This window comes from Drosophila eugracilis, unplaced genomic scaffold (genome assembly GCF_018153835.1).
Source record: "Drosophila eugracilis isolate 14026-0451.02 unplaced genomic scaffold, ASM1815383v1 contig_1821, whole genome shotgun sequence".
Taxonomy (NCBI): domain Eukaryota; kingdom Metazoa; phylum Arthropoda; class Insecta; order Diptera; family Drosophilidae; genus Drosophila; species Drosophila eugracilis.
In genome coordinates, this window is record NW_024572668.1 from 133,010 (window position 1) to 160,441 (window position 27,432).

At 42.1% G+C, this 27,432-nt stretch overlaps 1 protein-coding gene across 1 annotated transcript in view; it reads right to left on the reverse strand.

Moving 5' to 3' along the window:
• Nucleotides 1-27,432, reverse strand: part of LOC121529733 (acetylcholine receptor subunit alpha-like) — a 238,331-nt gene that overhangs the window by 102,892 nt on the left and 108,007 nt on the right. Inside the window, exon 4 of the mRNA XM_041817660.1 lies at nt 15,179-15,296. Within this exon, the coding sequence (XP_041673594.1) occupies nt 15,179-15,296 (118 nt within the window). The remainder of the gene's footprint in view (nt 1-15,178; nt 15,297-27,432) is intronic.

Here is a 27,432-nt window from a genome sequence, read left to right on the forward strand (position 1 = left end):
AAAATTTCCATCGTTTTGGCCATCATACATTATCTGCAGATCTTTCCGCAAACCCCTCAATTTGAAATGACCATTTCAAACGGACAGTAACTTGCGAAAGTTGTTTCGTGCCAAACAGGAATTACATTTATTTCCTCGATATTGTTGCTAGTATCTTATTTGGCTATATTGTTGGCCGAGTCCCTCGACATTTCTAATGGCGCATAGCGCACATATATGGACTGGCCAAGAGAGATTTATTATCAACTGTCATTGTCGGAAGCCCAAACACACCCACGCCCACATATACAACTATATCTTCTTGGCCAACAGCAATCATCTCACACTCTCTCTAGAGCCACCGCAAAACATTTGTTATAATCAAAAGTTCTTTACTGATGCTTTGATTTCTCTGGCCCCCAAAAAGCAAAGAAAAAAGTACAACTTCTACGAAATAGTTTTTCTGATACTCTACCGACCTCGAACGCAATTTGTTTGGCTTAAGGTTGACAGTTCAATAAGGCGGAATTCTCTTTAATATCCATAAATAACATAGCAAACAGAAAAAACTTGCCTACCTGAGGGCGCAGGGTTACTAATTACGCATACGCAACGCTGGCTTAGGGGTTGGAAAAGTTGTCGGAAAAGTTCCTTAACCTTCCGCGCCCTAATGCCATTTCCAATAACTCCTGCTGCAGTTCCCACCGAAGTGAAGGAAAAGTCGAGGAAGATGGCAGCAGCGGGGACATTTGCCAAAAATCCGTGCCTCGCCATATATCGTTTTAACATAATTTCTGTGGTAAAATTAACTTTATGAACTGTTGAATAGAACGAAGACGAGAACGAGGACGAGAACGAGAATGAGGACCAGGACGAGAACAACCTTCGGAGGTAGTCTGCGAGTAGCTAGCGTGTGTCTCACAACCTGCCACTTAAAACAAATAACAAAGTTTTGCTTAACTTTGATCTAGCTCCTGCTCCATCCTCTTCCTTCTCCCCGTCCATTTGTCCCCTCATTTTATTCAGGCAGCTCTTGGGGGAAATTATGGCCAGACACAAAGCGAAAAGCGTCATCAACGACGTCGAGCGGCTTTTGTGTTGGACGGTACGGCATTCAGCAGGAAAATCATCCACGTCAAGGATTCCTTCTGCCCGTTTGGCAAGGAAGCGGTATCCCAAAGCAGCAAAGTTTCTCCTGATGGCAAAATTACATATGGAAGTTGATTTCATTAAAAAGAAGTTGGCTGCAGTGAAATATGGCAAGTAAAAGACATTTATCCAGGAGGACTTGTCTGTCGCCTAGCTGTGCTGGCAAGATTTAGCTAGGCTTTCTGGCGAAAACGAAAGCAAACTTTACTTTAAAAACAAGAACTTATCTTGAAGTATTTTTAAGGATGAATTGCTAACTTCCCTTCTTTGATATCGATCAACTTTGTATAGATGTAGTTCGGTTGTATATATACGTTTAGAAAAATAGTGTAAACCCTCAGTTTTTCTAGCTCTAAGATAGCCAGATTTCCATCACCATTCGAAACTAGCTTCAGAGAAAGATTTCCATCCTTTAGTAAATCCTTGGGCAGGTGACGATGCCATGGCGACAGGCAATAAGTAAATGCAAAATAGTTCGACGCTCCTCTCAGTACTCAGCGACAAAAGAGAATTTCCATTGGCATTAATGGGAATTGGGGAAATAAATCCAGCAAAGACCGTGAAATATCATCAAGCGTAACCGTGAACCGTGAAATATCATCAAGCGTAATTCAGTTTAGGGTAGTTTCGTTAAGGAATATAGCTTTATGTGCGAAAGGCTTTCAACCGCTTGAGGGAACCTCTTTTCGGAAAGCGTAAAGCGTGGGGGCGGTAGCGAATATAAAAACGGCGCCAACTTCATGAATTTTAAATGAACGTTGAGGGCAGAAACTAATGCCAGGAAAGGCGGGCGGAGATCCCTTTTGGCAAAACCACTACCTACACCGAACCCAAAAAGAAAGGAAACTAAGCACGGGGGCATTTTCCCGCTGACACAAGACATGGAGGAGCCATCGTTTTCAACTTCCGACGACTACTTAGAGACGCATAAACAAACAAACATAAGCGCACTGCTCTTACTGTGTATATACGAATGGGGTTGCAGAAAGACAAGGAAATTGGGTTTTCCCAAGCTTTGAGTTATGGGATCATTAGTTAGGAGTCATTTCAAGGGTTATATACAAAAGGCTCCCGTACAGTTTTAAATGGGTCATTTGGAAAATCTCTGGGAGATGCTTTTTCCTTGTGCGTCATACTACCCCCCTTTTTTTCGACCCGTGTCGGTATTACCTTTGCCGTCTCTGCTGCTCGCTGCAGCGTGGCGCTGTGCTCCCTGAATCTTTTCTTGGATCGTTCAAATCTGTCCATTCTGTCTGTAATGATGAGAACGGAAGGGTGGTTACTAGAGTTATTGGGGTCGGCTTCGATAGGGTTAGTGTTAACATTATGACATTCTTTTAAGTCCCCTACGTATGCCCGTTTCGTATTCGTACTACCTCGTTTTCTTAATTCCGCGATTACCGGCGAGATAAATCCCCGTACCCTTGGCCCGTCGTATTTCGGTGCCAGTTTTGCGTTAAACTTGTCTGCCGCGTTCGATAGAAAGTGTGTTCTGCACCACACCAATTGCCCTATGATGGGCTTCCATACCCTTTTCCGCAAGTCGTGCCGTTTCTGGTTTCGCTGCGTCTTCCATGTTCCTGTACGCATCCGACCTGGTATCCTTCAGCCTTTTGCATCTGCCGGGGATTGATTCTATTACAAGGCCGGAGCCTTCCGTGACTTTGTCGAACAGTGCTCCGGGCAGACGCAACTCTTTTGCATAGAGCAATTGTGCCGGGATATAACCGGTTGACTCCGAGATGCTGCTGTTATATGCTAGCATTAACTCCGGCAGGTTCTCGTCCCATTTGGTTTGTTCCTCTCCTGTCAACTCCGCTATCATGGTCTTTACTGTGCTGTTCGTGCGCTCGGTTGGGTTCAGCGCAGTGAACTGCTGCCTTATTCCCCAGCGTTCCATGGCTGTCTTGGTCTTCCTTCCGGTGAATTTCACCCCATTGTCTGATATTAGGGTCTTCGGTGCTCCAACCCTTGCTATGACCTTTCCCCGAAATACCTTCAGAAACGTGTCTGCTTTTGCCTGTCGTACCGCCGTTAATTCCACCCACTTTGAGAATTTATCCAATATTACTACTAGTATAGTATTCCCGTGCCTTGTCCTTGGTAGTGGGCCCACAAAATCAACGCACAGAGCTTCCCACGGGGCGTTGGCGATCCTTGTCAGCATCTTTCCCGCCGTCTGTTGTTGCGATGATTTGTACCGCTGACAGGTCTCGCACGCCTTCACGAAGTTCATGATGTCCTTTTTCATACCAGGCCAGAATTACTGCTTTGTGATCCTCCTGAGTGTCTTAAATGTTCCTAGGTGGCCTGCCGTCTTTTGGCAATGGTTCTCGCATAACACCGATTGTACTTCTTCTCTGGTGATGTACAGTTTCCAGGGGTTAAGGTCTCTCTCCTTGGTGCCCTGCTTATACAATCGGCCTCCCTCAATCCTATATGCCTCGTTTCCCGGGTTCTTCCGACATTCCTCGTATTCCTCTTCCAGCCATTCCTGTCCTGTTCTTTTATCTCAACCGGCGGTGCGCGCGATAATGCGTCTGCCACGGCGTTTAGTTTTCCCTTGCGGTATCTTACTTCAAATTGAAACGGTTGTAAGCCTAATGCCCATCTTGCCACTCTACCTACCATCTACGGCTTCATCCTATGATGGTATCCAGGGCTCGCTGGAATGTTGCCGGTGCAGTAGTAAGTCCAAATGACATTACCCTTCACTGGAATAAACCTCTTCTCGGTACTGTGAACGCCGTGTATTGCTTACTAGTCTCGTCCATAGGTATTTGCCAATACCCTGCTTTCAGATCGATTGTGCTAATGAACCTGGCTTTCGGTAGTTGGTTCAATATAAAATCCATCCTCGGTACCGGGTACGCGTCTTTTTCCGTTCTCTCGTTTAGCAATCGGTAGTACACGCACATTTTCCATTCGTTGTTTTTCTTCCGTACCAAGACTACCGGCGCGCTGTACGAGCTTCGCGAGGGTTCTATTAGCCCCTGGTCCAAAAGTTCATCTACTTATCCGTTTATATTGGCCTGCTGTTTGGGGTTGCGTGGGTAATAAAGTTGCTTTACCGGTCTTTCGTCCTTCATGTATATTGTGTGCGTTGCGATCGTATTGCATCTCTTCATTTTCTCAAACACCAGCATTTGGTCTTTCAGAATTGTCTGGATCTCCTTGTCGGATGGCTCCGTTTTTACCACAACTTCTTCCTGTTGTTTCCGTCTTGGTTCCTCATGAGGCTCTCTGATGGCTATTTCCTGGTGGCCGCATCGTATTCTGGTTCCTACTCTTGCCAAGAAGTCCATCCCAAGCAGTATTCCTCCTGTTACCCGGTCCAGGATTAAGAAACTAAGCTCGAATCGCTCGCTCCCGAACCGTACGAGCGCGGTGAAGTTCCCTACGACTTTTCTTGTCCCATTTGCCAGGGTTATTTCCTCCCCCGCCTCGTTCCACCTACCCTGCTTTCTTCAGTTTTGGTATCTCCTCCTGTCGAGTACACTTCTTGACTCCCTTCGCCCTCCTCGTTCCGATTCTTTCCTCTGTAGTCACCTGATATCTGTCGTAGCTTATCGACTCTCCTCCCGGCGGTCCTTGTGTTTGGTCTTGAGCCTCTGGCGTCACCTGCTAAAGCCTCCTGCGTTTTCCCGACCGGGCTCTAAAACGCTCCGTTGTCCTCTTCTCGTTCCTTCCGCATACCCAGCAGAATAGCCTGGGCGGGTTTTTGCATGCTCTCGTGGCATGTCCTGTTCCTCCACATCTCATACAGATTTCTGGCCTGAGCCTGATCTTCGTGCATACAGCTTTATCTTACTCCGACAGTTCTTGAAGATCCTATCCAGCTGTTCCTTCTCCGAGTAGTCGGTGAATCTCATCCGCTTTCGCAGCTCCATCGTGTATGTTCATGTTGGTTCTCCCTCCTTTTGTCGTAGTTGTCCGATTTGTACATCCAGTTGCTCCTGATACCTTGGCGGTAGGAAGTACTCTAGGAGTTCCCTTCTCAGCTCTTCCCATGTCCCCGACTTGGCGTCGTATTCCACCAGTCCTCTGCGGCGCCTTCTAGGATAAATGGCATCGTTTGTTCCTGTGGCCCATTCCTCTATTTTGCCTATTAACTCCAGTGGGTTGGATGTGCCCTGGTACCGTATTCCCCAACTTCTCACTCTGTCTAGGGTTTCTATTTTCATCCTGTCTCCAGTGTTCCGTGCTTCCTCTCTTGTGGCCATCTTTTTGCTGTCCGGCTCGACCTGGACACCTCCACCCGGTATTTCCATTTTCTTGTACTTATTTGATACATCCATCAATCTTGTCCTGACATCCTCTGTGTGATCCGTGCTCTTTTTGTATATCGCGAACCTCTGTCTTAATTCCCTTGATCCTCCGCTTGGGTCTACTCCGAACTCACTCGCGTATTCTACCAGCTCTGCTTTCGTAGCTTGGTTTACCCAGCTCGACATTACCCTCTTGGTGTCCTTCTTCCTAAAACCACTTCAACCTGTTCGGGTGCCATGTAACAGTCCTGCTTTGGGGTGGCTGGGACAGTTCACTGTATACTAGCAGTTCGTTCCAACATTTAGTTTGATGTCAGGCGTTGTTTCTGAAAAGAAGATTCCACCCAGAGTATGACGCAGCTTGTTTTGTTAAGGATAGAACAGATTTTGGTTGTTTATTTCATATCGACGGTTACAGAGTTGATTAACAGGGATCGGCTGGTCTTCGCCGTGGGCGCTCTGCAGGCCTGGGAAGGAGAGCTTCCGAAGAGGGTAGCCGGGCTTCCTATGCTCCGAGGTGTGCCGTGGGGGAGCCGCGTGGAGACAGGGCCAGGCCGTCTTGGTGATACGCTAGAGACTAATGCTGGTGAGGGAGGGCTGATCTTACCTGAGCGAGATCCACCGCAAAAGTGACTCTTCCCAAGAAACCGGTCCTCCTTATATACCCCGTGGCTGAAGTCAGTGTGCCCATTCCCGGAAAAGCCTTCGTGTGGTGTGCCCGTTTGTCCAGCCCGGCAGTGTGACCGTCCGTTGTTACCAAGGCGCGCCCGCGCATTAAAATTCAAAATTATGTTTTATTCTTAACTAAGTATGGTAATAAAACTGGTACTTCAGGTTTCTTCTTACAACTACAAAACAACCTAAAACTATTAACTTCATGATTTCCCTTAACGCTATCCTTAATTCCCTAATCTTATTAACTATCCATTTTTATGCGCCTTCTTGGGCGTCATATATATCCGTGTGATCTTCACACACAAATAAATCGAAACCCAAGAACATAAAAACGACCTGTCTGACGATTTTATGAGTGATTCATCCAGTGATTCGTCCATCCCAGATCTTAACGCAATAATATCCAATTTCTTTTCCCGCATATGTCCATTACACTAGTACAATGGAACATGAGTGGTTATTTTAACAATTATCACAAACTACAACTTTTGATTAACGTTACCAACCCGGATGTTATTTGCCTGTAGGAAACGCATATAAAAGCAATCCTTACGAATGTTGCTTCCCCCAAGCAATTTACTGCATATTTCTACAACACAATCTCTAATGCCTATGCTAAGCAAGGTGTTAGCATACTCATCCGGAAAGACATTCCTCACAAGCCTATACCAATAAGTGGCAGTACATGCTCTTTAGGTATCGAAATCTTACAACCCAATATTTGTATTTTCAATACGTATGTACCTCCATCCCAACTCGTGACAGTCAATCCTTTATTTTAGAGACTTCAATGCTTGGAGTCCAATGTTGGGGTCAAACTCATAAACTCAAGAGGGCTCCAAATGGAAGAGGTAATTACCAAATCAATCTTGACTATTCTTAACGATGGCTCAGCTACCCATCATTCTACCCACAACTCATTTACGGCTATTGACCTTACTTTAGCATCCGCATCATTGTTCCCTTTCTGTAAGTGGTCCATAAAAGCTTCTCTTTATGGAAGTGATCACTATCCTATAGTCACACACATACATTTGCAAACCAATCCCAAAAACTTTTCACCACTTTTTCACTCCGAAATTTAAATTAGATAAGGCAAATTGGAATCTGTACCACGCCGAATGCAAAGTCAGCTTTACTTTTCCTTCAACTAAGCAGCCAAAATCATAAAAGGAATTAAAGCAGCAGCTAATGTAGCAATCCCACAAACCAAACCCTGTCTACATCAGTTAAACGCCTTAAGATCTAAGGAACCAAAAGCAATTTCTTTGGCATACTTATAATCAAACTAGGAGCTCTGCTGCTTTGATCTCCTACAGGAAATCCAATAACCTATATAAATACAAATCTAAAATAGCAAAACGAGAATCCTTTGAACGATTTACATCAGATATTAGCCCTTTATCCTCTACTAAGAAGACATGGTCCGATCTAAATCGCCTAACAGGTAACTCCTCATATAGCCTCTGAACAATTAAATATAAAGATAAAGAGCTGCGTAACTCTACAGACTCATTTGGGAACTTTTGGTCGGACTATTCCAAGGACGACAACTTCTCCCACCAATACAAGGCCCGCAAAGAAAAAATTCTCTCCCAGTAGTACTCAGTAATCAATTTGTCCGCATTAGCTACTGATCTCGACTTTAATTTTATAGAACGGATTTCACACCCAATGCTTAAACAGTTTCCCTCCGAAGCTATGTACCGCCTATTAGAAATGTACAATGAAATGCTCGGTAAAGGCTCCTCCCCCACGTCGGGAAATGCGCCATTATAATACCAATTTTAAAACCTAATAAACCAACCCACGAAATATCTTCCTTTAGACCCATTTCCCTCCTTCCCTGTCTAAGCAAGACTTTTGAAAAAATGTTTGCCAAACAGTACTGGATCAGTTTTCCCGGTGGAGGTGGGTCAAAAGACCTTCAATTTACCGAAGGCTTTCATGATCAAAAGTTCAATCCGAATAAAAGTAAACAACACTCTATCTAAGTTCTATACTCTCCACAACGGCATCCCACAAGGATCGCCCTCTCTGTGGTGTTGTTCATGATGGCCTTCCAATCCTTAAATAACATCATTTTAAGATATAAGCAAATTAACCTTTCAATCTATGCAGATGATGCCATTATTTTTAGCAATTGTATGTTTTTTTACAAGTTAGGATAAAACATATCAATAGGCTTAACATTATAAAATTCTTAACAGCTAAGCGCTCATTAATTTACCCCACAACACTTATACAAGTGACAAGAGCCCTCTCTATCTACGGATGGTCTGCGACATCTAACCTAAATAAGATCTTACTGTGGAAAGGAGTATTGGCGCCTTTCCATCGACCGAAAGAAATGCATCCTGGCCAAAGCCGGATTACCGGATATTAAAACCAGAGTAGCCCAAACTGCTTTTAAGCTGATACCAAAGCTCTTGTTTGCAAGGACTACGACGTGGCCCTGAAGTATCGAAGGCAATTCGACGATGTATACAGTTTGTGAAGAAATACAATATTGAAAAGCCTTACCGATGGAATAAAGCCATCCCGTCCTAACTGTGGGGAGGAACTATTAGTCAAACATATACTAGACTCATGCAAACACTATCATACACTTAGGACCAACCTCTTTGGGCTTACACCGCCCTCAAACTTATTAACTACCTTAACAACTACTAAATCAAAGCTAGTAATATCTTTCATAATGAAAAGTAAAATCATACACCTAATTTAAACAGCGCGACATGTTATAACTCTTTTTAATTTTTAAGCCATAAACCTTCACTGTAACAAATTGTTAAATTAATTATCGAGTCGATGACCTTAGTAGCTAGTTACTCCTCTCTATAATTATTTATTGAAGAATTATTAAGGGTTTTAATTAATTTAAATTTGTGAAATCCAGGGATTTCATTTATGACTTCGAAATTGATTTTAATGGGACAAAAGAGCACGGCGCGTGCAACCGAAAGGGAGTTTCAATGTGAACTCGACGAAAATGCACGGCGCGTGGGAACAAAAGGAAGTATCGATGTGAACTAATTTATTAAATTATCTTATGCTATGGACAGAAGACACAACGAGAGAGGGGAGAGGAGAGCGGCGGCCGAATTCACCTGAGCGAAAAGCTTTATTGGGTCCCGCTCCCCTCTTTACATTGAAAGACCAAATAACAACCGAACACCGCACACTATAAAGGGACGACGTCCTTCAAGATTGTTAAGGTAGAAGTGACAATCTATGGATGGTGCGCCGGTACGTTCCCTCCGCTGTCTTCACGTCCGCCACTCGGACCTTGCCGTCAGCGCCGACGTGCACCGCCAACACGCGCCCGATCCTCCACAGCTGGGGTGGCATGTTGTCGACGTTTGGGACCTTCTGGTTCCACTTCAGCCGCCGTTGCAGGCTCGAGACGTACTTCTGGGACAATCGCTGCTAAAACCTGTGCTTGTGACACAAGACATTGGGCCATCACCGCAAGCAGGTTGGGCTGATCTGGTCCGGGAGCAACGACGTTAGTGGAGCCAACAGCGGGACGCCGATCAGAAGATGGCCGGGTCGCTGCTTAGCGCTCCGATTGGCCTTGAGCTTAGGACCGCCTCCACGCTGGCGATGAGAGTCCCGAGCTCCTCTGCATTGACTAACCAAACATTTTCGCGCAGAAGACTTACAAGAGCTCGAGAACCAGCGTGACATTTAAGGAATTGCGAGCCTTTCGATAGCCTCAACGGAAATTTGGCTTCGTACGGGATAGGAGCATTCAATAACCGACCACCAACTCGGAGCAACGTCGAGGAGCACCAATCTAAGCTACAAAAAGATTCAATTTCTCAATACTCGGTGATACCGGAAACGCAAAATTCAGTTCTTTTGGCGTAATACTTTGTTCGAAAAGCGTTGACAATTTCTTACACTTTTTAATAAATAGAAAAACCCACACGAAAAGTCTCAGAAGCTTCAGGTGCGACAAAAAGGACTCTATTTTGTCGCTAAATTGCTTTCTCCGGCCACTCTTGGATTTCCGCTACTCAGCGAAAGCGTGTATCTCAATCGGAACCTGCGGATCTGTGTGAACGAATCGCGGTACCATAACATTGGGCAGTTCAAGCAAAGTTCCCTTTAAGGCTTCCCACGGCTATAGTAACTGCATTTGTAGCGAGTCGTCCTATTTTTCGAAGCCACAGCTCCTGTAAAAGAATCTTTCCCTTTCTGACCAAAGGACACGATAGCCCTAATGGATCGAAAAGCCGCGAAGTTACGGAGAGTATGTTTCTTTTTATCGCACGAAGATCCAGTAAAGAGTCATCCAACCAAAATTGAAAATAATCTTTGCCAGGTAACCAAACCACCAAGGTTTTGGTTACGTCTGAGTCAGCCAATAATGGCATAACAGCGCTCTCAGATGCGGAGATCTCTCAGTTTGAAAACCACTTTGCCAATTCAAAACCTGCCTCTTGCAACACCAGAGAAACTTCATCTCGAAGGTTGTGCAGGTTCTCAACGCTTCCGGCGCCTGTCAAAAGATCGTCAACATAGAAATCTTTCTGAATAACCTTCGCAGCATTTGGATACTTAGCTTGCGCCATTGCTCCAAGCTGCATTAAACACCGGATCGCCATAAACGGAGCTGGCGAAGTTTCATATGTTACGGTATTCAACTTGAAGATCTTCAGAGACTCAGAAGGATCTCGCCTCCACACTATGATCTGGAAGTTTTAGTCAGCTTTGTCGACCATCATTTGGCGGTACATCTTTTTAATGTCCTCTGGAAGGGTAAACTCCTAATGAATCGTGGGGCCTACCATCAGGAAATCATTCAACGCAACCTGCGTCGATGTGCGGCTTGAGGCATCAAATACCTCTCTCAACTTGGTTGAGGTGCTTTGAGGCCGAAGCACGCATTGGTGCGGAATGAAATAGTGTGGGCCATCTGGAATTTGATCATAAGTAAAGGACATGTGGCCCAGTGATACATATTCCTCCATGAAATTCAGGTACATTTTCTTTAACCAAGGATTTTTTGACAATATCCTTTCAAGCGACGTACGTTTCGCAACTTCATATGACGAACCAAGAACTATTGGGTCAGATTTGAACGGCAGACGACCGAAAATCTCCCAGACGACAATCTTTGAGTATTTTTCTCAAAAATTTGTTCCTAAATTTTGCTGCTCAGGAGTATGGACTTTAGCCTTGTGCGGCAAGTCCTCCACAGACCAAAATTTCTGCAGGGTGGTGTCGATTGACTCTAACGCTTCTTCCTGACAGCTGAGATGTATTGAATTTTCTGCCATTATTTTATTTTCCGAGGCGCATCTCCCTTACACCATCCAGCCGAGAACAGTTTTTTGTAAAATAGAAGGTTCCGGCCCTTGCTTTATCTGGCCAACTGAAAGAATTTCAAGGAATGAATCGGCGCCGATAAGCATATCAATTTTTTGGGGCTTGAAGAAGAATGGATCTGCCAACTGAATATTTTCAGGTACCCTCCAACCGCTGGTGCTCACCGCTTGATCCGGACGATAACCAGAAATATTTTTAAAAACATAAAAATCGGATGACAACTGACTGCTTCATATTCGCACTTCACTATTGTCTGTATTTTTTTCGTTGCTTGGCCATTCGTTTCAGCAATGCCGCGCAAGCTCATACCAACGTCCTCTCTTTTAATTTGTAGTCTCTGAGCGAGCTTATCGGTTACAAACTATACTTGTGAACAAGAATCAAGCAACGCTCGAACCAGCACAATTCGCCACTTTTCTTTAACACCCTCACGATAGCTGTAGCAAGAATACCTCTATCCGATACAGTCGCATGCAAAACATGCAAAGTGGATGGAGACTCGTGGCGGCAACTCGAGATTTGTATTAGCAGAGTATCTGAGCAACAATGTGTGGTGAGAAGATTTGCACACCCTGCACCTGTTCGACTTCCATTTTTTAACAGTGTGACCCTTGCGAAGGCAGTTAATGTATAAGGGCACTTTTTTCGCAAAATCGAATCTCTGCTGCACGTTTAAGGAAGCGAAAGAAGTGCAATTTCCAATTTCATGCTCTGCCGAGGTGCACGGTCGTCTCTGATAGCGAACAACAAAAAACTTTTATTTCCACTATCTTTGGGAACGTATTGCTAGGCTGAACATTTTGGGCTTGGAAGCCTCTTCGGCGACCATGTGCTGGTATCGCTCATCCGGAGCCGCCTCACATTCGCTCCAAAGGGGAAGCGAAGCAGAGAGAATCATAAAGAGCTCTGACTGTGTCGATCAGGTTTGTCAAGGCTGTAGCTGATGGCTGGGAAATTTTCGGCATATTGAAAAGTGTCGATATATTGTCAAAGAAAATAGGACAATCATTATCGTACACCCACTTCAGACTAGTTAGGGCTTTAGGATAATTAACCGCAGTGACTTGGAGGGCCCTAACTATGCCTAAAGCGTCGCCAGCCAGACACGATATCAAATTTTTAAATTTTTTAATATCGTGCAGGGTGTCATCTTTGTCGGCAATGTTTCGAAAAGGCTTATAAAATTGTTAAATTTGGAGTTTTATTCTCTGAAGGTTGGAAGAGCAACGCTCGGCAAACGGCATTGCGAAGTGCGCTTCACCGGCAGAGCAGCATCATCGGCGCTCATACGCCTGCCTTTGGTTATTAGCGAAATAAGTAATGATTTTGCCATTACGGCAGTTTCTTCCAGTTCCTCGAGGAACAAATCCTCTGCGTATTTTGCTTCGATTTGATTCTGAATTGAAGAAGCATTTTCAATTTGCGAATTTAGATTTCCAATCGGCAATCTAATTCGACCGGATTCAGGGATAGTCGACCCTCTTGTAAATACTGCTGGGATATACTCCACATTATTCCATCTCGTTTATTTTTAAGCTCTTCTATATCTTTGCTCGCAATGTTATTGTTTATTAAAATTTTTTAAGAATCGAAGAGTGTGATAAAAAATTTATTTTAATTCGAAAGAAATAACGAATAAAATAAAAATAAAAAATAAACGAGAAGTATATTCCGAACGTAGGCGAGCAGTGGACTTGTCGATGAATTTTCGAAAAAAAACAAAATAAAATTAATTAATATATTATTTGTTAGTTTCTTCTTTAAAGGGTAGAACAAGCTCAGCCAGAGTACCGAAAACGCTGCGAAAAACAAGAACGAAGCTTGCACTTGTCCAATGATCGAAACGAAAATGCAACGAGAGGTCGAAAGAACTGGCAGCGATATCAGTGCGAGAGTGTGTATGCGTCGTATTCGGCCAGTGGCTCACTTAGCGGAAAATTATGCGGATGGAAAGTCCGAAAAAAAAATCGCGTTGAGGTTTGAAAAATGGCGGACACGCTACGCGAAAATGTCCCGTAATTTTCATCGAGCAACAAGTTGCAGAAAAAAAAACAAAAACGAAATAAATCACTTTTTTCTGTCTTGAAACTGAACCCTAAATTGGAGCTCACTACGATAGGTTGGGGAATTAAAACACAATTTGGGTCCACGACGAAATTAAATTTAACACCCAAAGCGATTCACTTTTTTATCTTAAAATATATTTTGCAGGTATAATAAATATAAGGTAGCGTAGGTTTATTAAACACAATGAATTTAAATCACTTCCGAGAACAACGTCTGAAAATCACGTCGGGGTCACTATGAATAATTTAATAAGAGTTTTTATTAATTTAATTTGTGAAATGCGAAATATTACTTCGAAATTGATTTTAATACGACAAAAGCGCACGGCGCGTGCAAATAAAGGAAGTTTCAATGTGAATTCGACGAAAATGCAGGGCGCGTGCGAACGAAAGGCAGTTTCAGTGTGAAATAAATTATTCGAATTAAATTATCTTATGCTATAGACAGAAGACCCAACGAGAGAGGGAGAGAGGATAGCGGCGGCCGAATTCTCCTGAGCGAAGAGCTTTGTTGGGTCCCGCTCCGCTCTATCGCTGAAAGACCGGACAATGACCGAACAGTAATTATATTATAAATATTTTTATGTATACCATCTAATAGTAAATAAATAAATAAATAAAAATGTTTTCCATAAGGGAAACACTTTTATCCAATAAAACCAGAGCTCGCAAATAACAGTTGACCGTTTTTTAAACGGTCTTTTGTCTTCAGTACCTTTTTAATAACGTTTAGCTACAACTTTAACATATTTATTAGATCGTATCATTATATTTATTATTTATTCAGTATTAAGCTTAACAGCAAGTAGAGAATTTAAAGTTTCTGCACTTAAAGAGCTTCGTCGCTCGCTTAAAATGCAGTGAAGCGCTAAAAAGACCCTGTCAACGGTCACCTGAGTCGCCAGTACTACATGTGCGAGCGCACTCAGATGGGGCGACTGCAGCGAGAGATATAAATCTGTTTATATCACTTTTATTGTGATCACGATCCATTTTGACACAATAATTAAAACACTCCAAACGCACCGAATCCACAAAGCCAAGTGTGGCTTACAAGTCATTCGCATATACACTCATACAAACGCAAGGACTTTTATATTCTTGGCTCGTTGCAAAGCGGTCAGCGAATGAACAAAGGAAAAAGGAAGCACGAAATTGGTTTTTGGTTGACGGACTTTTTGACTGCAAGAAACGGTCAACTGTTATTTGCGAGCTCTGAATAAAACAATATGAATATTTAAATATGTGCATTTAAAAATTGCCTGCAGTAGGAATAAATGCATAATGTGTTGAAAAGGAATTTCAGAAATTATTGGTATTTTGTCTTCATATAGAGTCACATGATTATGTTTTGCAAAACATTATGTAGCCCAGATAGTACAGCAGGACTGCAATGATATTTTTACCTATTAGTAAGCACTAACTGTATAGAATATACTCGTATGATATATAAGGATGCCCTTGCAAAAAAAAGTTTAACAATATGCTGCTTTTTTCTGGCAAGTTGGAAAAGACTTTTCATCACTCATCATTAGATCGTCATATTCCGATAACAAAATGGAAATGCTACTAATACAGGTTAATAATCTGAATAATTGATGGATACCGTATTTATGTATTTTGAAGAGAGCCAGGTTAAATCGAGAGACAGTTTAAATATTTTAAATTTAAGTTTAAGTTTTAATATTAATAATATACTTTCCTTTGTGATAGCTCTTCCGTTTCATGATTATAATTATATCCTGAAGACACGATTTTATCAATATTATTAGTAGAGTAAAAAGGGTAGAAACAAGTGTGTCCTTCCTTTAAAAGAAATTTGCTAAAAAAAACAAATCATTTTAGTTATTTTGGTATTTTTAATATTTAAGCGACTTATAAAATGCAGGGCTTTTATACTAATAAAGAATATAGAGTACCTGTTATTTGTGATTTTTCGATTTTAACGTATAAAACAAAACACACGCTATAGTCGAGTGCCGCGACTATTTTTTTTTTTTAAATAATAATTTTGTTAGCTGAAATTTTCTCAATTTTAGTATCGCCAGCAGAGAACGAACTGAGCATACTTATAAATCTGGAGTGCTTGTCGCACTAACAAACAGCAAGAAAAGAGTAACACACTTAAACGTACAAATCGCGTTTTGTTTTATGTGTTTGCCGTTTTCATCAGTAGCCGAGTTCAAATTTAAAAGCATGGTGCAGTTTTTCATAAAAATTTGTGCCGCCTATGGGGATTACATAGATGTGGATGATGCTGTCTATTTTATTCTTTATTTGATAGTTGGAGCAGCCTTAATGCCGCTTCCAACATCCAGTTGTTTCTGATTCTTACATTTTCCGTAGGTTCTAAGTAAGCCAAGGTCTCGTAGCTGCGCTGCCCACAGTCGGACGGCAGAGAGACGGTTATGTATATCTTATATGTATTATATATATTTAATTATGATCTATTTAGCTGGAGCGCGAGGGTATATGGATGTACTTGAGTTCGTTTGAGCGGCCTGCGTATGTAATAGAATACTGACACTTGCACTTTCTGTGAAAGCGCCGATCGACTCATGTTTCGGCCACTTAGGTTTTTGACCCGGCCTTTGTGTATGTAAACACTGCAACAAAGTGTTACAGTGTGTTTGTTTCAAGTACTCTTGGTACAGTAGATATTCAATATATGAGTTCGTTACATCTCCCTCCTTTGAAAAATAACTTAATTTCATGTAGTTATTTTGGTCCTTATTATCTATAAAGTAAAAAAAAATTTTTTTTTTTGTTTTTTTTCGAGTTTTTTTTTGGTTTTATGTGAGGTTTTACTTAATAACAATAAAGGAAATGAAATTTATCAAAAATATGTATATATTAAAGCTTTTTATATTTATGTTATTATCTATGTATGGCCATACTAAATGTGGCTATGAATTAAAAGGTTTTAGTCTATCCTTATGAAATATCTATTTTTTGTTTTTGTCATTAACTATTATAATATTATTTCTATCTCCTATTTCCTTTACTTTATACGGACCAGTATATTTGTAATCTAGCTTATGACCTGTTTTGTTTCTTAATAATACTTTATCTCCTACTGATATATCTATATTGTTTACTTTCTGATCATATAGTCTCTTATTTTTATTCTTACGCTCTTCTATCATTATCCTAGATCTTTTATATGCTACTTCTAGTCTGTATTTACTTTCTTTAGCGTAATTATCTATATTACATATTGTTTCTATAATATCAATGCTATTAAATTGTCTTGGTAAATTACTTGTTTACCAAATACTAGCTCATATGGACAATAATTATGTGCCATAGAGAGGGTCGTGTTGAAACAAAAGACAAAGTATTGATATAAGACAGTTTCTTCTATATTTTCTGGATTGTTTTGAGCTATGTAATAGTTCGAAAGTGTTTCATATTTTAAACTGTGAATATTTACTATTTGGTCAGTACTGGTCGTATTCAGTAATCGGACAAATGCATTTGTGGTTGTTGCGACTGTGTTCGCAACATAATTGCCATGTTGAATTTCCTGATTAGGAATTAGTATACTTTCTTCATCTGATGATAGATGAATCTCTCGGACCACTTGAGATCTAACTGATAGAGTTATGGGATTATTACCAGAACTGTATGTTATAGAAACATAAATTGGAAAATTCAAATTATTTGGTTTTAGGATAAATCAATCTTCATTATGATTGAAGACCAGTTGACAATTGAATGTCTTTATGAAATCAATGCCTATTATTCCATCACATGGTATTGCGAAATGCAAATCTACTATATGAAAATCGTGTGGAAAAAGCCTTTTGATTGAATTATTTATTTTATTATATTTCTGAATATCACGAAGGATATCAGAATTTTCTTTTAAAATTGATATGTCTGCACCAGTCTCAATTAAGAATACAAGTTTTTTGTTGGTTTCTGTATTCGTAAAGTTCACAAATATATTCAGACTAAGATTGATGGTGTGAACATTGTGGTTTACTGTTGAGTATCTGAAGGGTGAGAGTTTCCCGGATTATTCTGAGCAATTCCTACAGAATTATTTGTGTTACTGTTATTGTGGCCTCGATTCGAGTTGCCACGGCCTCTTCAGTTTCCTCTATATTGGCCTTGTCCATTACTATTATAATTGGAACTGTTGTAGTTGTTGTAATTAATATTACGACTACGATAGTTTCCTCTGAAGTTTCCACGTCCACGGTTTCCACCACGCTGTGAATAATTTTTAAAATGAAGGACAGTATTAGGTTGTCCAGTTGCTTCCGTGCAACTGATTACGAACTTGAATATGGCATTATTCATGGTGTTGAAGGTGCAAGCCTACATAATAAGTTTTACCTTATCAATTGCGCAATTCTTTGGCATTGCCTTAATTGCAGACTGTGTAGAGTAACTTCTGGCCAACGCAAGTGGTAAGCCGTCCGTTATGTAAGCACTTTCTTAAGCTTTTGTCATTTGCTCAACCTGTGATGTATATTGGTTAGCAGTTTTGTTGCGTTGCTGTAGATTCATCAGTTTAGCTGATAATACTTCAACAGTTTCGCCTTTGACATTTCTCTTTAGTCCGGAAATGACTTCTGATATAGTTGTTTCATTTCCGACTAAGTTTCTGGCGACACCTTTTAGCTTTGTTTTTATTATTGAAATTGTTAATTGTTCGTGTTCGCCTTTTATTAATTCTATAATTTCCAATGCATCGAGAAAACTTGTTGTTTTCTGCTTTACCATCAAATACTAGTATTAGCTTTGATGCAGTATTGATAAAATCAGTATTCGACTGTGCCATATGTAATATAGCTGGGATAGTGAGATTATTTATTTCTTCCTCTTCCAAATCTTGTTGGTCAATAACTTCTTTTGATTCTGGTTCTTCACCAGTTTCAATTATTATTGAGGTATTAAGAATATTAGGTATTTTTATATCGAGATTGAACCTTTCACTAACAGTTGCTAGATTGGACCTTGGTCTAATCAAAAACTTTGATACCTGAGACCAATGGTCTTTATTTAACTTATCCCTGTGTTCATATATTAGTATTCGAGCTTCATTAAAGCATTTAACTAATATTTCTACGTGTTTCCTAACGGTTGCTTTCTGTATCGGTCTATTTTGTGTTAATGACTTATATGATCTTTCAAATTCTGCTTTAATGTTTGATAGTTCTTTTGATAGTTCATTCCATTCCATTATACATTTCTACAGAAATATAGGTCGCTTTCATTTTTTTTGCCTATGGCTTTTTGTGTATCAATACTTTAATATACATAGATATATAAGTTAACACTGGCCAAGCGCCCCCTTCCCTTCAACCCTCTCTGTCCACTCGGCTTTCGCGGCTACAATAATGCGATGCAGCAACAGATATACAACGACAGTATTGAAACGATCACTGTTTTATTTGTAACGTAACTCGTAAATAGAAAAACCTAGGGCAAGGCGGGAAGAGACGAGTCAACGAAGAACCAGGAACCAAAGGAACAACGTTGGCAACTACTTAGCTAAGTACATAGGTGATATTTGGGAGAATAGTCCCTCTGGCCAAGCCCGGCTCCAAATATAAAAGAAAGAAATTTAAAAAAAACCGTGAATAATTTATAAATAAAATATACAAAAAAAAAATCAAAGAGTTGTGCGTGTGCGTGTAAAAAATATAATTGGTAGTGAATCACAATAACCCGCTGCGGTGAGGATGCTGCCGTTTAGAGCTGGCATTCCCCACTGACGCAAAATAAAATTGTGAGTAACTTAGTACCTGCCGCGGCGATCTGTCCACGTACCCTGTGACGCGGCATATTCGCGGGAGTTACCGACCAGTCGGTAGGCAACGAGCCTCCGGCCAAACCTCCCAGAGCTACCCTGGAAATGGTACGCTAACTGGGCGGCCACTTGTACCCACACATCTGGGTGTAATTATGTTGCAAGCCAAGCATTGATATTGAACCCAACCACGACACTCTCGAGTCGTTGCCCCGCTACAAATGCTGACATCGCAACAGGATGCCCCGACCCTCGCCTACAGGAAAGATGAGACAAGCAGAACCACTTCGGCGGATTCTAGAATAAACATTTTTATATTTTCATGTAAAAGTTCTATGTATAGTATATAAGATTTTATGTACTCTTTCGGCAGCGGCGGCTTCTTGGCCACCGCTGAAAAATACAATCGCCAGTCTAGATTTGGACCTGAAGATCGAGTGTTTAATTTACTGAAGATTGGAACCATAACTGGCGCAGCCGACTATACGAAACGTAAAATGGATCGCTTCATCACAATTACTTTGTAAGAGGAACACACAAAAAGTCAGGTGAAGTATTCTTGTGCCAAAATGTAACCATAAAAATAAAAACTGAGAGTAAAGAAAGATGAAAAATAATTATCAAGAAACACAGCCGTTACAAAATACAAAGTGGGAAAAGATTAAGAAAAAGAAAATAATAAGAACAAAAATTTTATATAAATACGAGTGTTCAGTGAAATAGTTCTACAATCCCATGGCGCGTTTTGTAAGAACGTAATTTACATCATTTATGGCAAATGTTGTAAATAAATTTCATATGTGAACAACTTGAGATAAAGACAAAAAAAAAGATAAGAACAAGAAAAAATAATAAGAACAATAAATTTTATATAAATACGAGTGTTCAGTGAAATAGTTCTACAATCCCATGGCGCGTTTTGTAAGAACGTAATTTACATCATTTACGGCAAATGTTGTAAATTAATTTCATATGTGAACAACTCGGGAAAAATACAAAAAAAAAGAGAAGAACAAGAAAAAATAATAATTATAAAAATTTTATATAAATACGAGTGTAAGTTAACAACCAACTCCCAGCTTAGGCTGAGCAGGCCAATTCTTATTCCCCTTGTTAATATTATATTGTTATTATTATTACACTTTCCTCTCATGCATGGTCCACCCTAAATTGGGTCCACCTTGTGGGCCCTAAGCTGAGCCAGCGCATTGTACCGTTCCGAGCCGTGGCTCCGTTTCGTTGGCTGACAGCGATCGTTTGACTTCTGCAAAATGTGAAGGTCAGCGTCTGCGCGGGCAGCCGGCTATGCATGAGCTTTTGTTAGTTCTTAGTTTTAGTTTTAATTTGGATTTGAAATAGAGAGCACTGGCTCGATCATAAAACTCCGGCCTCAGCCGTTATATTTATTCTATTTGTTGAATTTGGTTATTGTGCCTTAAGGGCCATAACAACGGGGATAAGTATCTCCCACCGTAAACTTCGGACAAGGAAAGAGGTCGAAGCGACTACCCGACTCTTCGGTGGCTGCCATCCTTGGTGGTCACCAACACCTAACCAACCGGCTCTACCCCTGCCACGAGGGCACCGCCAGCCGGCACGGATATTAAATAACTGTCGCCCAACGGAGTAATATTATTACTAATATTCGAATTTCACCCCTGAAGTTGTACAATATGTAAGTAGCTGAGCGCCGACAATAGCCAAGGTCTACGCAAACACAAATACCAGTGCATACAATTCCCTACGCCCAGCATTAGGAATTTTTTACAGTAAATAAATAGTGACTCGATTTTCGATTTCTGATTCAGATTTTTCTAAGTGCGTGGCCATAAATAAAAAATAACAATAAAAAAAAACATATATCTCATATAACGCACATTGGTGCCAAGGCAGTCAACATTTGCACGAATTAATTATGCAAAGGAATATTTTATTTCTTTGTTAAGGTTGGTCTCTGTACGCATGCAGAGGTTGCCAGTCGTTTTTCTCCTTGTATTTTGCTACAATTTTTTTCCACTGTGCTTGTATTTAATTTTTAACTAATGTTATCCAGTGTATCTGTGCTAATAATACACCCAGTCGAATTGACCTATGCTTGTTGTCACCGTTCTGTATTTTAATTTTGTTTTGGAGACAAATTAATCCAACATTTTTGTGTTTTAGGTGACGGTCCATTTGTTTTTTTTTCTCTTCGCCTTTTATATCACCAAGTGGCCCGCCGAAACCTTTTGTCTTGAGCCCCAATAATCAAATACCTCGTATCTACCCAGCGCCCTTTAACTGCCAATGAGTTGGGAGTATAGGGAAGTAAAGCAGGAAATTCGTAGTGACGATAGCGACGATAGCGAAGAGGTAGGAATTCGCCCCGAAGTTAGGGACATAGATCAACCAGAAATGAACGCAGAAATGGTCCAAGCGCTTGTCGCAAATGCGGTCAGCGCCGCTCTTGTCGAGCAGGAAGCACGCTTAAGAAACGATTTTGCCACAGAGTTAAGAGCGGTTAGAGCACAGGTTAGTGCGCTGTCAGTGCAAGCGCCGCAGGTGGAGGTCTACCAAAGAGTAGTACCCGACCCTGCAGTAAGATGCGATGTCAAGTTGGACATAGTAAAATCCCTGCCGACGTTCAATGGAAGCCACGACGTGGAGGCAGGCTGCATCAGATGCTTATGAAGTGTTCTACTACGAGGCCGTTGTCATCATTAAAAACAAAATTTGCGGGCCCGCTCGGGCACTACTCACGTCCCACAACACAGTGCTAAATTTCGATGCAATTCTAGCCAGAGTAGATTGCACATATGCGGACAAAACGTCCCTAAGAGTGCTACGGCAAAATTTAGAAATGGTTCGACAAGGAGATTCCGACCTTATGGCATACTATGACGAAGTCGAGAGGAAACTCACGCTCGTCACTAACAAAATAGTCATGTCACATAACATGGACACAGCAGCAATCCTGAATAAGGAGGTTAGGGATGATGCCCTTCATGCATTCATTGCAGGACTTAAGAGGCCACTCAAGACACTCGTGCTACCAGCACAACCCAAAGACCTTCCATCTGCACTGGCATTAGCGCGGGAAGCCGAGAACAGCATTGAAAGAAGTGCGTTCGCGGCATCCTACGCGAAAGCTATAGAAGACAAGTCCCATTTTAATGAGGGCAATAGGCGCATTAATAAGGGTCAGGGAAAGCAGTGGAGAGGTGAGGATAAGAATCCGCACTTTGTTCCTAAACAGAACCAAAATAAGCCTCATGAGGACAATCGCTGGCCGAAGCGCAGGGATCCCGAGTCCTTAGACCACAATACGGTTCAGCCGATGGAGGTAGCCCCTCAACGGCTAAGTTCAGACAGGGAGCAAACTGGGGAAAACCTCAAAGTAACAACAATTTCAAAGGCAGAACTCGTCCCAGGCCAATCGGGCCAAGACGCCAACGCGTCAACAATTTAGCCCAACTCCAACAGGAACTAACAGATTATGACACCAAAGCCGAGGCTGAGGTCGCCACCATTGAGGAAGATAGCGACACGGCCGAGCTTAACGACCTCCTACATTTTTAGGGAGCGTTCCCGACTGCCGTTCGTCGAGCGACAGTTGGCTGGCAGAACACTAAAAGTTCTCATCGACACTGGGGCGGCAAAAAATTACGTAAAGCCCGTAAAGGAGCTAAGAAACGTAATGCCGTTTGAAACTCCCTTTACAGTGAGCTCTATTCACGGCTCCAGTGATGTCAAAAACAAGTGTATAATGCGCATTTTTGGACTACACGTCCCATTTTTCCTCTTGGATACATTGAGCACGTTTGATGCTATTATAGGCTTCGATTCGCTAACGCGAGCAGGAGTAGCATTGGACCTAGGCAACGGCGTAATAAAATACGCAAACGTCACTGAGAAGCTCAAATTTTTTGACTGTCAGAATGTCAGCTTCACAAAGATCGATGACATAGTGGTACCAGGTTCGGCTAAAGCCGACTTCAAAAAAATTATTCTGAAAAGAATCAAGGTGTTTTCGACCTCTAACGAGGCGCTCACCTTCAACACATCGGTCGTCGCTACTATTCGAACTACGAGTGACAAACCTATCTACTCCAAGTTATACCCCTACCCTATGGGGGCAGCAGACTTTGTAAACAATAAAATAAAAGAGCTGCTGCAAAATGGCATAATCAGGCCGTCCAGATCCCCATACAATAGCCCTACTTGGGTGGTTGACAAAAAAGGGACCGATGACAATGGCAGCAAGAAGAAGCGATTAGTAATCGACTTCAGGAAGCTGAACGAGCGAACAATCGCCGACCGCTACCCCATGCCGAGCATACCCATGATTCTAGCGAACTTGGGGAAAGCCAAATTTTTTACCACCCTAGACCTGAAGTCAGGGTACCATCAAATATACCTGGCTGAAAAGGACCGAGAGAAGACCTCGTTCTCAGTCAATGGTGGGAAATACGAATTCTGCCGATTACCCTTCGGCCTAAAAAATGCAGGGAGCATTTTCAAAAGAGCCATCACGAGTGTGGAAGGAATCGGCAAAATATGCTACGTCTACGTCGACGACGTTATCATCTTTTCCGAGAATGAGACGGAACATGTCAAGCATATTGACACGGTGCTTAAGCGCCTACTCGATGCCAACATGAGGGTGGCGCGGGAAAAAACTAAGTTCTTTAAAGAAAGCGTTGAGTTCCTAGGGTTCATTGTCACCAGAGGAGGAACAAGAACCGACCCAGAAAAAGTTAGGGCAATAAAAGAGTTCCCACAACCAAAAAATCTGTTTAGCCTCAGGTCCTTCCTAGGCCTGGCGAGCTATTACAGGAGCTTTGTAAAAAACTTTGCTTGCATTGCTAGACCTCTGACCGCCATCATCACAGGGGAAAACGGAACGGTCAGCAAGAATATGTCGAAAAAAGTAGCTGTCAGGTTTAATGAAACCCAGCGAAATGCATTCGACCACCTTCGTAACATTTTGGCATCGGAAGACGTCATTTTGACATACCCTGATTTTACATTACCGTTTGACTTAACCACCGACGCCTCAGCGAGCGGAATAGGCGCGGTACTATCCCAAAATAAAAGACCTATTACCATGATTTCACGCACGCTAAAAGACTGCGAGTTGAACTACGCAACCAACGAAAGAGAATTGTTGGCGATAGTCTGGGCAATAGGCAAACTCCAAAATTACCTATACGGTAACAATGAGGTACGGATCTTTACAGACCACCAGCCTCTCACATATGCGGTATCCGACAAAAACACCAACGCTAAGATCAAGCGATGGAAAGCGTTCATTGATGAGAACAACGGGAAAGTGTTTTACACACCCGGAAAACAAAACCTGGTAGCTGACGCACTATCGAGGCAACCCCTGAATTACACAGAGGCTGGGGCCCAGTCTGACGCGGCTACGGTGCATAGTGAGCTTTCGCTCTCATACACCATAGAGACCATAGACAAACCTCTGAACTGTTTTAGAAACCAAATTATTTTCGAGGAAGCAGGCCAACCGCTTCGGCGGGATTTCATAGTCTTCGGAAATAGAACTCGCCATATCATTAACTTTAATAACAAGGACTCGCTCGTTGGATCCGTTAAGGAGATAGTTAACGCCAACGTTGTGAACGCAATTCATTGTGATTTCCCTACCCTGGCGTGCATTCAACATGCCTTGAGGCAGGAATTTCCTGCGACAAAGTTCTGGCATTGTAAAACCTTTGTCAGTGACATAACCAACGCTAATGAACAGTTGGAGATCACTAACACAGAACACAATCGCGCCCATAGGGCTGCCCAGGAGAACGCAAAACAAATTCTCCGGGATTATTACTTCCCGAACATGTTCAAATTAGCTAGCGAAGTGGTCGCAAATTGCAAAGTCGGCAATAAGGCCAAATACGATCGCCATCCCAAGAAACAAGAATTAGGAATTACGCCTATCCCATCATACGTTGGGGAATTGTTGCATATCGACATTTTTTCGACCGACAAAAAAATCTTCTTAACTTGCATTGATAAATTTTCCAAATTCGCTGTCGTACAGCCCTTAGCTTCTAGGGCAATAATAGATGTACGAGCACCCATTCTCCAACTGGTAAATTTTTATCCTAACACCAAGACCATATACTGCGACAATGAGGCCTCATTTAACTCTGAGACAATCACATCGTTGCTGCAAAACCAATACAGCATCGATGTTGTCAATGCGCCACCGCTACACAGTAGCTCCAACGGCCAAGTGGAGAGATTTCACAGTACCCTGGCGGAAATTGCCAGATGCCTCAAGCTTGATAAAAAAATTGAGGATACTGTGGAACTAATATTGAGGTCTACTATAGAGTACAACAGGTCGCTACATTCGGTTACAGAGTTTAGACCGGTGGAGGTCATCCACGCCAGCAGCGATGAGATGAAGCTGGCAATTAAAGCCAGGATTGACAAGGCACAACAATCTAACCTAGACAGGGTTAATCCTTCAAGGCAGAACAGAGTCTTCGAAGTCGGTGAAAGAGTGCACCTACGCAACAACAAAAGATTAGGGAACAAATTAACACCGCTTTATTCAGAAGAGCGTGTAGAGGCAGATCTGGGAACATCTGTTCTCATTAGGGGGAGGGTGGTTCACAAGGACAACATTAGATAGGCTCTTCATCTGCCACAGTCGCCCTTATATTAAAACCCAATCTTTGCTATAATTCCCACATGAGGAAGCTGCTGGAAGTGGAGGAACTTAAGATACACCATAGAATGGCCAGGAACCTTGATTTTTTGGGCTCAGTCCTTAAGGTCGTGGCGGGTACACCCGGCGCGGATGATCTAAATAGAGTTATCGAGGCTAATAATAGACAGGTTATGATTAGCACTGAGACACAGAAACACATCAGTCTACTCACAGACACAGTAAACAAGATCCTCAGGGAGGAAAAGGACGGGCTTGTTGATTCAGGCCATTTGTTCGAAACACTACTAGCCAGAAATAGAATGTTAATATCTGAAATCCAAAATTGTATGTTCACTATCACGCTTGCTAAAAATAATATCATCAATCCTACTATTTTCAATCATAATGACCTAAAGGCTATTTTCGACGAACAGCTTACGGAGGTCCCGATAGTTAGCCTTATGGATGTATCTAGATTAAGATTTTTCAAAATAATGTTCTTATCCACGTTATAGTCCAGTATCCTAGAGTTAAGCGTATTTGTAAAAAAAGTCCTGCTCTGCCCTGTCGCACTCTACCATACTATGCTACAAATAGAAGACAACGGCGATGACGGGATCCTAGCAGTCTCCGATTGCGCTCCTACCAACTTGGCCACATTTTGCAAAAAGGCGTCACACGACACCCGCGCCAGGCGGTTACATGCAGGCGGGGCGGCTACGTGCCGGACGCGGCCCAGCAATCTGGAACCCCTTACAATTGGGGACGATGGAGTAAATGTATTTGAACCTCAACTCCTCCGTGAATAAGAGCCGAGTATTGCGGCCTCCCCCTTGATTAACATTACGGGACACGATCACATATTGAGTCTGCCAATGTTACAGCGGACGAACAAGCATAACCTGCGTTTAATGCAGGAGCTTAGAGATGACGTGTCGGCTGGAGGTTCCCCGAGGATTTGGTGCGCCGCAGGAGTCGCCGTCAGCCTCGCACTATGCGGCTTGGTCCTGCTCCAACAACACTGCAGGCGCAAACGAGAGGCAGCCCAGCTACAAGGGTCCATCGACGAATTGGCTGTCACCGAGGACGGCGTCCAATTTAAGGGGGGAGTAGTTAACAACCAACTCCCAGCTTAGGCTGAGCAGGCCAATTCTTATTCCCCTTGTTAATATTATATTGTTATTATTATTACACTTTCCTCTCATGCATGGTCCACCCTAAATTGGGTCCACCTTGTGGGCCCTAAGCTGAGCCAGCGCATTGTACCGTTCCGAGCCGTGGCTCCGTTTCGTTGGCTGACAGCGATCGTTTGACTTCTGCAAAATGTGAAGGTCAGCGTCTGCGCGGGCAGCCGGCTATGCATGAGCTTTTGTTAGTTCTTAGTTTTAGTTTTAATTTGGATTTGAAATAGAGAGCACTGGCTCGATCATAAAACTCCGGCCTCAGCCGTTATATTTATTCTATTTGTTGAATTTGGTTATTGTGCCTTAAGGGCCATAACAACGGGGATAAGTATCTCCCACCGTAAACTTCGGA